The 15,438-nt window shown below is 33.2% G+C and overlaps 1 protein-coding gene across 2 annotated transcripts in view; it reads left to right on the top strand.

Annotated features, from left to right (window-relative positions):
* The window catches only part of LOC119836131 (ribosomal protein S6 kinase alpha-5-like), an 89,489-nt gene that overhangs the window by 8,495 nt on the left and 65,556 nt on the right, over window positions 1–15,438 (top strand). Inside the window, exons 1-2 of one of the 2 annotated variants that reach the window (XM_038361388.1) lie at window positions 2,899–3,918; window positions 12,506–12,574. In XM_038361388.1, the coding sequence (XP_038217316.1) occupies window positions 3,498–3,918; window positions 12,506–12,574 (490 nt within the window). In that variant the 5' untranslated portion in view covers window positions 2,899–3,497. Of the gene's footprint in view, window positions 1–2,898; window positions 3,919–12,505; window positions 12,575–15,438 lie in introns of those variants that run through there. The other variant, XM_038361387.1, reaches the window with a different exon arrangement.

Below are 15,438 nucleotides of genomic sequence, written 5' to 3'. Positions count from 1 at the left end.
TAAGGACCGCGGGGGCGCTACTCCCCGTCACCTCGCCACAAGGTGCCCTGCGGGCTTATTATTATTATTATTATATATATAAATTATTATTATTATTATTATATATATAAATTACGTGTCAAATTGTTTGTCCGTGATGTATTCCTAAACTACTCAACCGATTTTAATGAAATCTGCACACTATTTGCAGTTAGATCCAACTTAAAAGATAGGATAGTTTTTATTATTTCAATGGTGGTAAATGACTGCCCGGGAGGAGCTGGGGCGTGCATCTGGTTTACTTATAAGATTAATTCCCGCGTATTGAACACTCAAAGACAGAAAGCGTGGACATGGACAGGCTGATGAAAGTGAATTAATCGCATATAAATCCTAATATTATAAATGCGAAAGTTTGTAAGGATGTGTGTGTGTTTGTTGCTCTTTCACGCAAAAGCTACTGAGCCGATTCCAATGAAATTTGATACGTAGACAGCTAGCTGGACAACTGGAATAACATATAGGCAACTTTTTATCCCGATATTCCTACGGGATTCGGACTTACGCGGGTGTGTTATGTGCTAGCTGTAACCCGCTTCACTCGCGTGGTTCCCAGGTAGAAGTAACCTATGTGCTTACCCAGACTTTAATCTCTGTATCAAATTTCATACAGATACGATATGCTGATTCCGCATGAAAACATCCCTCCATTCATTCATAATTAGAAACATTCGCGTTTATAATATTAGTAGGATAATATGTTATAGGTACTTTCGTTTAGTCAAACACTAGAAAACGGATCGAGATTGTTTTTTTTACATATTATAAGCTAAAATACGATATTTTGTAACATAAATAAACTACATTTGATTTACACTAACTTCATTTCGCGGCTTTGCTTGTGTGATCAAAACAAAATTAAAAAGGTGCAGTTGAACCTGGTTGAGGGTCTTGATGTGAGTTACTGATCTTAATAATGCGTACATTAAAATTAAAAAACCGAACCTAACCTAACCTAAATCGAAATTTGGATTTCAGTCGTAAATGAATTAATTGATTCAACGTATAGTCTAGGGTTCAGTCGGAGAGACAGACAAAAGTTTATTTAATTGTGTTTATTGACATTTGTGCATTTAAAATTTAAATTACAAATATAATACCTAATTAATACGTATAAAAACATATCTATATTAAATGTTCTTTTATTGTAAAGAATTTGTATCTTATTAATTTTTATTCATACATACATCATATGCGATTAATATAATATGTAGACCAATTTGTATTTATATAGTTAACTAAAAGTAAATTTTGCGCCATAAAAGCATTAATTGTTCAATTCGGCCTTTTAATAAATATTTCTTCAGCGTTTTAATGACATTCAAATTCATAAGTTATAATATGTCATAATATTATGGAAATAATCTCTTATGATTTTACAGAACATCATGTCTAATTGCTTTCCATAATGTATCAATGTATGTCATAATGTATCAAAATTTTGTATGTGGTAGTCGAGCACGCTTCGGCACGAATTGGGCCAGCTCGCACCGGGGAAGTACCACACCCCCACAGAAGACCGGCGTGAAATAGCATTCTGCTGTGTTTCGTTCGGTGAGTGGGGGAGCCGGAGGCCCATATCCTTTTCCTTACCCTTCCCAGTCCTTTCCTTTATTCCTATCTCCAATCCTTTCTTAATCCCTTCCCAAAAAGTCGGCAATCCATTTGTAGAGGCGTAAGGTCTGCAATGGTCCTTATGCCTCTTCAAATGTTCATGGGCGGTGGTAGCGCTTACTTAAAAAAAAAAAAAAAAATCAAAATCAAAACGATTTTTTAAATACAAACATAGAAAAGAAAGAGACAAACAGTTCCGTAGTTCCAATTCTCATTTCGCTACGCTCTTACATCCCCTGTCTCTTTCTACTTGATAGATAAGCGATAGCTCCGTCTCATTTTGTTTACCTCCATGATATTGTGGTTCGACAGTATATGTTAAAATTAAAGATACTGATATTTCATATATTAACTATTTCCCAGAATAAAACAGGGGTGAGTACTTCAATGTTCATATTTTAAATTTTTAATAATATTTAAATCCATACATATAATTATCATCCAACTCGATGCTGTGATATATATACGCGAAAAAGTAGTCTGTTGGTCTGTTACGCGTTCACGTCTATAAATCACAGCATCGCGTTGGATAAAAAATTGAATAAAATAAGTTAAAGACGAACTAGTGCTTCCTCTGACTGACAATGTATGAACGACCCCTGCGAACCCTAAATAAAGTGTTAGCTTTTGGGATAAAGTGTCGTTTGTCTAAAACGGTTAAAATGTACATTCATTCGATTGTATAAAAAAGTTTTTTTTCAATTTATGTTTAAATAGTTTTATTTATTATCACGTCATATATGAATGTAATGTACTAATAAATTTTTTGACAAGTGACACAAAATGACACTTTTGTACCACAGATATAAGCAAAAGATGTTATGTCAGTGAAGTGAAAGGGAACGTCAAGTTAAAAACAAACAAACAAACAAAATGATACGTTGTGATTTTTTACAGCAATGCATTCAAGTATAATAGAATAAAATCATGTTCTTCAGTTAAAGAGGGATTCTTTACAAAAAAATATTATTTCTGGTTTAGGTTACAATTTTCATTTATGACGATAACATTTACACTTTAAGTACAAAGTAATTTAAATAATGTGTTACAAAATTAAATCAAATACATAAATTTTTATTCTTTTAACGTTTACAGGAAAAAAAACACAATCGTAATTAATTCAAAAATACTCAACAGTGACATTGATTTGAATTATCTAAATTTTTTCCATATTCTCTCTGGCCTCGTAAATTGTATCGTAGTGGGGGCAGCGCCTCTCGCACGTCGCACGGTTTCTATTTTGCGTTTCTCGAATTCAATTCAGTTACTCTGTCGCGCTGAGTGAGGTGTCATTTGCGCTGACGTTTTTTAGTTTTATTATACACTAAGGTTAGAGTAGATTTTTTAGACAAAACAAATTATAGTGTTAGTGAAAGCTTATAATTATTTATCGAATTGTGTGAAGTGTCCAACGGATTGTGTATAGTGAAGTTGAAATTTTATACGTGTTACAACTGGATTTCCCAACGACCTGGCGATAAACCGATGCAAGTGGCTGTGATTTTGAAAAAGCGTTTTTGAGATGTCCCAATTTTGACATTTCAAATTGAAGGCAGATGGGAATGTTTGACTGAAAATATCGCGTTGGTTTCGTATAATACTGGGGCGAAACGGGAGAGATGGTGTTTTAAATCGGTCGGGTTATGTTACCGTGGCGCCCTCTAACGACTCTTGGCGACTTGCAATTGCGGTTTTGAGTATGCTCGCGAAATTGCATTTTGTGTTTACTTTCGCCTGTGCCGAAATAGTTTACAAATAATAATTAGCGCTACCGTCGCTCCTCAGCTTGGCGTGACGTGGCGTCCGCGAGCAATTTGATATACATGGTGTGTAGGACTTGAGCCATGGCCACAGCAGAAATGAGCTTGCCTGACAAAAAGCCAGAGCACGAGTCGGGATACTACGAAGGCAGCGACCAAGAGGGCAGTATGGAGTGTGGGTGTCCTTCGCCCGTTAGTTCGCGCAATTCGTCACATTCGACCAAATTAAAGCGTAGGCACAGTGCTCATAAGCAAAAGAAGGTGCCGGCAAAGAAATCTCGTGTGGACCAGCCGGCGAACGGTCACAATGTTAATATAGACAAGAGTGTTGAAATAGTGGAATATGCTGTGAAGGATAAGACAGCGGAGGAAGAGGCTCCAGTAGCTGGGCCTAGTAAAAGAAGTAGTTCTGTTGAACTAATCGGTGGTACGGTCCCACCTCCAGCCCGGGACTCTATCGATTGGAACCTTGTGGAGGCTAGTAAAATTAGGAAAAAGAGTAAAGGTTAGTAGAATATCTTTATAAATAATTTACTATGGGACAACATCTAAACTTTATTTGGTTATCATAATCATATAAAGATCATAAGCCATAAACGGTCATAAATGTTTATTATAACTCAATTAAATTATTATTTACAGTTATTATAATTCAATCAATTATTTTTGTGTCGTCCTCCTCTTAATAACTTAAAATCTTATAATACAAAGGCGCCTTAAGCGGGTCATAGATCATAGACAATTAGGAGAATAAAATATAACCAAACCCTGACCATAAATATAAGTAAAAGATGTCTTAACTCAAACCTCTGAAATTTAAATCACTGAATGAACATAATAGGTTATTTTCTACATTATTGGATATGAGTGTATATTGGAGATGATTAGTGACTTCCATTACCATTATACAGTTCAAATATTTGTTTATGAGTATGAGAAATTTGATTAAATAGCCCTAGAACATATTTGGTTTGACTGTTATATTGTAAAAAACTAGTTAAAACAAACTAGCGGTTATTAATATATTGATGAATTATGTAATCCTTCTTGATCTAAAATTGTTGAAATATATAAAAAAAAACTGTTCTTGTAAAATCAGTGGTGAAGTTCTGAAGACTTATCATAGTCTTAAGACCATAATTTAAATATAAGAATTAATTAATATATCATGCTTACATAGGTAATATAAATTATGGTAAAGGTGCTTATCTAGAGTCTTGATTCATGGAGTACCCTGTGATTTTTAACAATTAAAGTACTTATGTTCTCATATTACTTGATTCTTAGATAAAACATATTACTTGATTCTTAGATAAAAAAGTTTCCATCATTAAAGTTTGTTTATTAAATTTAATATATATGGGATATTAAAATAATGTAATGATTAATGATTATTGTGTTGTGTCGAATCCTTGATGAGTGTACAAAGTTTGAAGTTGATCGATCAGTTTAGAGTGTGTCAAAATTGAGTCCAAAGGAGACGGTTACATACAAATATACAGGTGAAGCTAATAATAGTGTGTTAAAGAAGCAAACACTCTTTGAAGTAGGAATCACAAACAATATCATTTTATTTATAATTTCTATAATATAATAAATAAGCATATCTGAAACATATATAACCTAAATTGTTATGTACTTATAAGTTAGATTCATATTTCTTTTATGAGTTTAATGACTACATAACAAAAGTTTTCCAAACACTGTGACACAAATAATTTTATTACATTTGTTTATCTATAAAATTAAGATAATAAATACCGTATTTAATGTAAACACTCATTTATTATGGATTATCTATAATTATGTATTGCTGAATAAAATAATTGTTTTAAAGTAGACTAAACTGCTTTCAAGTATTCAGAACTAGGCCAAATTTTAATTATTAATTATATTTCTATTAATTATTAGACTGTGCGGAAGGCACCAATTTCAAATAAAAAAATAATCATCAAAATTGGTTCAGCCAGTTGATAGTTCTGAGTTAGAAAACCTGAAAATAAACAATTTAATACAGAACTCACTTGAATTTTAAAACCTAGGCATCGTGCACTCTACAATATTTATGTAATATTTTAATTGACCTCTCAATGATTTTCCTCAAAAATTTGTTGTTTAAGTTAGATTCTATTTATATTAATACTGCTCTTAGTACATATAAGTTAAAAACAAGAAATACTTATGTTATAAGGAATAATTAGATAAAAAAGATATAATAAATTTTTTCTAGGAATAAGATTTTGTGTGACATTTAATCCGAATATTCCTTTAACAACAAAACAACAAATATTTAAATAATATCTTGAAGTAGTAATACTTCTAGAAATACCTAAATAAATAGCTGTGAATATATTTAATTCCTTGATAAACAAATGGCATGAATATTTCAATACTAAGATATAAATATCTAAATAAATAACATTTATTATATTTAATTTATGAGGTGAATGAATTGGTGCTTGTTCTGTTTCATATAATTATTAAATGAATAATGTATCTCCTTGCCAGAGCAGCTTGCAAACTGCCTCGGCTCCATCTGAGCTACATATCCAATTAGCTGCGCCCCGCGGTTTTACCCGCGTAAGTCCGTATCCCGTAGGAATATCGGGATAAAAAGTTGCCTACATGTTATTCCAGTGGTCTAGCTGTCTACGTACCAACTTTCATTGCAATTGGTTCAGTATTTTTTGTGTGAAAGAGCAACAAACACACACACATCCTTACAAACTTTCGCATTTATAATATTAAAAGGATTAGTAGGATAGTAAGATGATGGAAGAATTTTTGAAATTGGTCAAGTAGACCCTGAGAGTAGCACATTTAAACAAACAATGTTGTTATCTATGCCACAACATTTTTTTCATGTGTTGTTGAATTCGCAAATGGTTTATTTAAAGCCACAGCTTCTTCCCTTGACTTGCTGATAAGTTATCACCACCATATTGTACCATGGTTCCTGATAAGTTACATTATCATGTTGTTTTTTGTTATATAATGTAGTAACTTGTGTTCATAGATTTTAAATGTGAGAAATCACTCTATGAGATGGCAACACATTTTTATATAATCAGTTATTTTTTATACATAATTATTATTATTTTTTATATTCTCTTCTCATTGATAGCAAAATAAATATTGTCTGTTTCAATAATGCACATTCGTCTTTACATAGAATCGGTCATGTATGTTGTCTTACCAAAATTTAAGTAATGGGTTTGATGAACTGTAAAACTAGTTTCCTCATATTATACATAGTTTTTGAAGAGAATTTATCCGCGATTCCCAATCCCTATAATGTTTCTAGGGATTATATTATTAAGAATTTATCTGGAACCAAAAATCGTACTTCCTACTTCCTACTATCCTATCCTAATCCTATTAATATTATAAATGCGAAAGTTTGTAAGGATGTGTGTGTATTTGTTGCTCTTTCACGCAAAAACTACTGAACCGATTGAAATAAAATTTGGCAAGTAGACCGCTGGACAACTGGAATAATATATAGGCAACTTTTATCCCGATATTCCAAAGGGATACGGACTTACGCGGGAGAAACCGCGGGCGCAGCGAGTAAAAGATAAAGGGATAATAGTTTGAATAAAAAACTAAACTGCTTTCAAATTGTCAGTACTGGGCCAAATTAAAACAGGAGGTAGCAGCTTTTCCCCACCCAATTGAAAGCTTCAAGGTACAAAAAAAAACCTCGCATTGATAACCTCTCTTTATAGGTGAGTTTCAAAGTAAAAAAACAATTCATTTGCATTTTGCAAATACTAATAAATAAAATATTTATTGCTGGAAATTAACTATGCAGTAGAAAGATCGCATCGTTTATATTTATTATGATTAATAACGGAAAAGCTTCAACGGAAAAACAGCGGATCGTGAACATTATAATAATTAGCGATATCCGTGCGAAGTCGGGTCGCTAAGCTAGTTATAAAAAGCAAACACCACAATAACTTCCTCATAACAAATCAAATGGTTCCCATAGCATCTCGGCCGATAGAATCACGCGTTTTTATTATAAGTGAAAGCCAATTATTCTTTACTAGCGACCCGCCCTGACTCGGCACGCGTCTGCCTAGGTACATATTTACATACCGAACGGTGTTACTTAGTCTAATCTTTTTTTACGTCGATTAGTTATTATCATAATAAATATCATTATAAGCTGTCTTCATGTTTATAAATACATTTTTAGTATAAAAGAAGGTTAGCGGGCAGCGAAGCGAGGGGCGTGTTAGGTTGTTTATGAATATGCCGAGCGAGCGAAGCGAGCGTGCCGCGGCAACGACCTTTCCCAAACATAAACCAGTATTGATCAAATAAAACATCAGTTAACTAATCGTAGTTAATAATGCGTTTTCTTCGCGTTAAGGGCGTTTAGTTACAATAGTTTCATAGTAGATAGACGAGATTTTACTGTAACATTATGTATAATTATATATTATGCTACAGTTAAAACGTATATATGCTTATATACAAAGTATATATATACCATTTTCTGTATTGATGGTAATGACTAAGCACTTTCCATAATTCGGATACACGTTGACGGTTGACCTCTAGATATGTGCTTCTGTTTTCATATAGCTAAGTATTTAAGTAGTAGGTACATAGGTATATATGTATATACTTTCAAGGGCATATTGGTTAGTTTCTCTGGGGAGATGTTTTAATCATAAATGATACATTGGTAAATGTGCGCTTTAATTTCATTTTGTAGGCAAAAGTAATGACAAAATTTATTTGCTAGCATTCCGTTTGTAGCTTCGCCTGCGTAGTAAAGGAAAACCTGCATAGTTCCCGTTCCGGTGGTATCCCGGGTTCTGGGATATATTATACTAGCCAGACTTACTTTCGCATTTACGAACTTTTAATCCTAACATATTAATTAACATGCTTTTATAAGCTTCACCTGTATGTTTGTATGTAACCGACAGGCTTAGACTCAATTTGAACCCACTTTAAATGTACAGATTTAATTCAAACTGTATATACTTATCGAGCATCGATAACAATTTCATGAATTTATCGCGGTTTATCTTAATATCCATATTAGGATCGCCAGGATTCAATATAATAAATTTCCTTATAAATACTCCGTACAAGATACTAAAAAACATAGTTGTCTCCCCGTCACCACGCTCGCTGTAAAGTGTTCGAAACGTCGGGTTAATAATATAATGAATAAATAAATCGCGTTTAAAATCCGTTTAAAACTTTTTAATTTCTATACATAGTTGATTCTGTCAATATACCGTTTTTTCGGTATATTTTTAATTTTATTCTTTCGCCTTCTAATTGTAATGATGAGATACTTTTTAAAATTTGTCGAACATAATTCTTTTGAAATGACTATGAATGCGTATTTAATATATCCAAATTAACTAAATAGGACATTACTATTTATTTATGTTACTATTACAATGTAATTAGGGAGTTGCGATATGAATTCGCGTAGCGTCATTTGATAATGAATGACGTATATTATATATGTTGTGTTTATAACTGGGAAAACAAGAAACTAATGGGGATATTGTTAGAATTGCTAAATATTTAAAAAATATCTTGTTGTGTATCAGACGGTTTATTTTCATAGAATTAAATCCTTTCCGAACCGTTGCCGATGGTGTGTTGTTTTGTAAAATTAAAATTTTATTCGAATGAAGAGTGATATTGGTACAAGTACTTTTAGCAGTATGTATGATTTTATACTTTAATCGCTTATGTTGTTAAACAAGCAGTATAAACATATATATCTATAATAACATATTTGATATATAGGGTTTCATTTCTATATAAATAGTTTAATACACATTCTCGATTGTTTAATGGTTTAAAATACGAGAATTACTACTTGGAAACGATCATGAAATGTTAAGACCATAAGATTTTCTTACAAACGCCAAAGAGAAACACGAATATATATCGTTAAATTATATATGGTATAATAATGTTTCTACGAAATATCATTTTTAGATGTGTCTTGCGAATGGTATACGAAAGCTCCCTCTCAATGTTACGCGGAAGGGGTTAAATTAGTAAAAAAAAGAGTGGAGAAATCCTAGCTCTAATTGTCATGCTGTCACGTTCCCTTTGAAGTAAGATGATGAGACGGAAATATGTCAGGTCTCGAAATGCTGTCGGTTTAAAGCACGAAGGGAGCTCGCAGCTATGCGTATGAGTACACGAGTATATTCGAAGCTATATGCATTATTATAAAACAAAGCGAATAATCTAGATTTAACAATCATGCTGTCACTTTCGGTGTTTTGTGTTATGATGAAACAGAAGTATTTTTATTTTAATGTCTCATTTTAGACGAAGTTTGTAGAGATGTACAGGTTATTTACTAATTATACTGTAAACAGATGAGTTGTTTTTAAATATACACGCGCATAAAACAAATGTATCAGGTAAATGTTGCTAAAATTAACCTTGTTTACTGTGTAGTATTATAGTATATTGCACTAGGAAAATGTATTAATATACTTCATTTACTTTACGTTGGTTTAAAACAGAGAATCTATAACAACATTGCCCATATCAAACTATAAATAATAAATAGTCGACAGTCTTGTGACGCGATTTACACAAATTATAACATTTTGTTTAATCAATAACAAGAATTTAAACAGCTTTAAAATGAAAGAAACTCTTTTTTTCTATTCTTTCAAAATTTCCCATTTATAAAGCATTTCAATGCTATAAAACAAAAAATTAAAAATGAAAGAAACTCGTCAAAATTTCATCCAATCGTTCAAAATTATTACCGAAGTAAACGAGCCTAAACAAAAAAAAAAAAAAATTGCTACCGAATTGATAACCTCCTTTTTTTTGAAGTCGGCTGAAGAAATACTGTACCAATAACTCAACAACATATAACATTGAATTGACTCGATTTGAAAGTTCAAAGAACCTGTGACTTTGTGTCGTAGACGGTGAAATAAATACATTATTATGTAAATGCTTTATCAGATAGCATCTGTACTGTTTACGATTCGTGTGTATACATAGTTGGTGCTATTATAGAGTTTGGTATCACGACAAGCCTAGGTGACACGTAATTGGGTCCTTGTTGAGGTTTCTTCTAAGCGATTAGGGGATGTTTGTTTAACTGAATATTATATGAACACAATATATGATTATTTTATCGAGAAAATGTTTCACGTCTCATTTGATGCATTCAATATTCAATCGATCGTTTTGAATTCTATTCTAAAGTCTGAATAGTTTTTGTTTCCCATTTTAAAAACACTAAATGCAAATTATGTACTTTGAATTATTGTAGAAAATTAAGAAATGCACGTGTGAATGTAAGTTTTGAAGCGTTTTGTAATGGATTTCATTCCTTTGAGCCATGACTCATGTTCTCGATGTCTCGCTAACAATAAACGAAATACATATTATGTTACTAGCTGCGCCTCGCGGTTTCACCCGCGTAAGTCCATATCCCGTAGGAATATTGGGATAGAAAGTTGCCTATATGTTATTCCAGTTGTCCAGTTGTCTACGTTCAAATTTCATTGCAATCGGTTCAGTAGTTTTTGCGTGAAAGAGCAACAAACACACACACATCCTTACATACTTTCGCATTTATAACATTAGTAGGATAGGATAGTACTTTTAATAGCTTAATGAGGGCAGACCTTACTTGTTGTTCAATGAGTTCAAGTTATAGTACTTGATTTAGTAACTGAAATCCTAAATCGATGTCATAATATTGTAGTTACGAGCTAAAGTGTTTGTTTGTTCAGCATGCTTATTATCGGGGGTTACTACTGGAACGATTTTATAAATTCACAGTTGGGATATGCATTTGAGTGCAATAGGGTATGTAGATAGGTAGGTAGCTAGGATGACACTGGAGCGGAATTCTAGTTTTAAAACAACATATTATATGCTTTTCTGTAAAAGTAGAGTAGTATTCCCATATCGGTGTATTAGTACGTTTTCCGCGGGTTTTTATCGAGTTATTTTATTTATTTATATCGTATTGTTAAATGGAGAGCTTTTTTTAAATAAACTAAGTTAAATATTAGAATATTGGAATCTTTTAAGGCAAAAATATCCTATTAAGAATCACACTGGCGGAATTGTTCCTTCGGCCACTTGTATGAACCACGTGCACCCGCGGCTCCACGTGGTCCGCTGGCAATTTAGTTGAGAACTTTATCAAAACAACCTCCGGGCGCTGCGAAGTAAAGAGTTTATACCGCACTAACTTGTGTTTATATGCGCTTAATGTGTGTATGAAACGAGCTTCCCGCCCGCGGCTTTGCTCGCGGAAAAGATAGGTAGTTCTAGTGTTTTCCTCGCTGACATCGCGTTCCCGTAGGATTTTCGTCATAAAACTTTCGGGTCTCATACTATATCTACCAAATTTCATTCAAATCGATTCTGATGTTTGGGCGAAAAGAAGAGATAGACAGTCAGTTTCGCTTTTATAATATTAGCAGGGTTTATTTTTTACCAGTTTGTTTTGGAACCCATAGCGCCCCGCGGCTTTATTCAAATTAAATCTCTTCAGCAAGTTTCATACAGATTCGATCAGCTGTTTTTTCCGTAACAATATAACAAACATTCATACATCCAACCTCATAAACATTTTTTTGTTATATGGTAGGATTTATAATTTATAGATAACTCGCTGCCCCCCGCGGTTTCATCCGCGTAAGTTCGTATTCCGTAGGAATATCGTGATAAAAAGTTGCCTATATGTTATTCCAGTTGTCCAGCTATCTACGTACCAAATTTCATTGCAACCGGTTCAGTAGTTTTTGCGTGAAGGAGCAACAAACACACACACACATCCTTGCAAACTTTCGCATTTATAATATTAGTAGGATAATGTACAGATTTCACCATCTACCGGGATTTACGTAGGATGATGCCGTTGTGAGCGAACTTAGGCACTTGTTCGACCAAAACCGTCTCTAATCTAAATGCAGTGAATGGATCAACGAAAAGCGACCAGTTCCCATGGTCCATTTAAGCCAAAAAATCCGTTATAACAATCATGTATGTCATCGCTGTACACCGTGTCCATGCCAAGCAAGTGATAACATGTATGCCTTTTGTTACAGTTAATCTAAATGGTGCTTCAAAAGTGGACATATCACACTTTGACCTGCTCAAAGTTCTCGGCACTGGAGGTGAGTTGTCTCTCTGTTTTTTTATGCTGTCCTGGTACTTAGATTAGCGTTTAAGCTTTAGATTAAACGTTTAGTAACGTCTCTTATAATTAATTAAATTGAATTTAAAAAAGATCTGTTGTGTGTTAAGATTTGTTTAGATTTTTATGAAAGCTCATAAAAGCTACAGAAAGATGTTATTTTGTTCCATCAATTTGCTATTGAATTATAATGAAAAGGACTCGTTTGAATGTCCATAATACGTTTGTATGTAAACGCGTGCTTACGTGTATGTACATACATCTCTTTCAACACATTGTGATGTTGCGGCATATTATTAACATTAACCTAATTGTTACTGCCCAAAGTGAGTATAATATGTTGGGGACTCATTAGTTTGTTCATTAAAAGGATTTTGTAATTCAACAAATAATTAATGTAAGCCTGAATAGATATCGTTAAGTATGTATCGCAAAATTGTAAAAAAATCTCTGTCTCCCTAAAAAAATTAGCGTAAGTCCGAACAAATGCATCGTTTACGCCTGGAAATAAATAGCTCGGTCACTTTTTAACCTAACCTACCTTTATTAAGACCCAACTATAGCAGTTAATAACACTTGGTTAACGTAACTACGTAGTGTGTAAAAATAAGGGGCATAATGCATTTATTTATCTGCTGACTGCAGATGGCGCGGTCGCTGACCTCGCCACGTGGTCTAGCAGTCGATGTTTCTGATCGGCCGATGCGGGTTGTAGAAATTTGAGGGAGGATTTACACCTATAGAGGTGTTGCAGTCATATGTCGGTTTTGTTGGAACGAAACGTGTTTGCGTCTCAAAATTCGTAGCTAATAAATGTATAACTAATTACTAACGATACAAAGCTGAAGTGTCTGTCAGTTTGTTTTGTTTACACGCGCTAATCACAGTTGGAAATGGAAATATTTCCTGAGTGCTTTGGGCATAGGCTATGCATGTTGATTGAGCGAAGCCGAAACGGCTATACTCAATAAATTTGGAATTTGATAAAAAATGTAAAAACAATCGGTGTGAATTATTGTTTAACCATCGGTTTAAAACGTTTACTTAAGTTAGAGAGAGTGACATTTTAGAAAAAATATATAGCGAATTCAAACAAAAAAAAAACACGTAAATTTTGTTATTTAATTGTATAGCAAGCTAAAAGGAAATGTCAAAATTTTCACAACAATAATATTCCCTGGAAAGTTCCCTTGTGTTTGTTCACCGTGGAAGCCTTCAAACGCGCCCCGTGCTGCGGACACGTGGTCCTAACTGATCGTGAACTCGCACAGATGTGTTTAGAACGGGTTGATAAATTTGGCAAGAGCCTAGCTACGTAATATGTATTTACGATACGGAGTTTTAATAATAAACCCGTGGGATTCTAATTTTAATAAATGCGAAAATATAGCACGTTTTGATGTAGGTATTTTTGCTTAAAAATAATCGAAAGAAAACGAATGTATGTGTATTTTGGAAGGTAACATTTGTTAATAAATAACCAGTTGTTTCGGATTCACTCTAATACATATATAATGCATTAATGCTCGTATCACGTACATATGCGACAATTGATGAAAGAATTTTCGAAATCGGTCCGATAGTTCTTGAGATTAGCGCGTCCAAACAAACAATCTCTTCTTTACGGCTTCATATTATTAGTCAATTCTTAAATTTATGAACTACTAAGCCACATTGAATCGGCTATGAAATACAATTAAAGTTAACGTTCTGTACAGAATATAACACATAAGTATACTCGTATACTATGTTCGGTAGTATACTAAAAGGGAAGGTAAATTGTAAGAAGAGGGCGGCTTGTTAAGAGGATACAATCGTATTTGTAAGCATAAGCAAGAGTATAGTTTGATTCAATAAAATTAATCATCTAAATAAATATGAAAAATTTTATTGAACAATACAAATTGAACGCCACAACTCGTGTAAATAAAACACACTGTAGGTATACAGAAAGCAAGGCGTAATTAATTATTAATTATTCTCGCGAAACGGTATGTCGAAGGGGTTAAATGCGAACGACCACGATGGCCATGGGGTGACCGTGTGCCGTGAAAACCTGGGGAACAGTTACGTGTAATGGTAATTACTAATTATCCAGTTTCGACTTCCTATATGCGGGTATATGCGGGTTCGGATGTCTGCGAATCTAGTGTATAGTCCATGGCCATGATTGATTGTTGTGATATTTCTGTTGTCTTTTTAGTAACTCATCTATGTGCTTGTTAATATAAAACATACCTGTGTGTTTACTGAAGGTATTTTCTTATACAAATATACGTTTACAAATTATCTTCATTAGATTAAAATTGTATTCATTAATTGTATGTTCATTAGTTCTCTATTTAATGACATCATATCAACCTTCTCTGTAATTTATGAAAGGTCTACGAACTTACAATTTCGGTGAAGCCTTTTTGTATTTGAAATAAATATTAAACTTAGTTACGTATTTATAAATTTAACAGCCTTTTGCCAATCATAACAAAGCGTTTATTTAGACTCGTATGAAGTCTAGGCTATAAAAATCTGCCTACACTAGACATTCCATACAATAAGTAAACAATAACTATACCGAGTCGCTAGCATCCGTTTTCCTTCATCTTATTATATAACAGTGAACACAGAACCTGTTTCGCGGAAGTTAATTGTGTTATTCGATTATGTGTCTTATATCAAAGCCGTAAAGTGGATATTTCCACGATTGTAATTGGAAAAACGCACTGTATATTTATGATAATATGCAGTTACATTACGATTCGTTAATCATATAATATAGACTACAGGCCCATATAGAAAAAATTACGGGTCATTTGAACCACCAGGTGACCTATCTAGAACGATATA

Source organism: Zerene cesonia, chromosome 22 (genome assembly GCF_012273895.1).
Source record: "Zerene cesonia ecotype Mississippi chromosome 22, Zerene_cesonia_1.1, whole genome shotgun sequence".
NCBI classification, from domain to species: Eukaryota; Metazoa; Arthropoda; class Insecta; order Lepidoptera; family Pieridae; genus Zerene; species Zerene cesonia.
The sequence above is the reverse complement of the archived record's forward strand: the minus strand, read 5'-3'. Positions and strand labels throughout refer to the sequence as shown.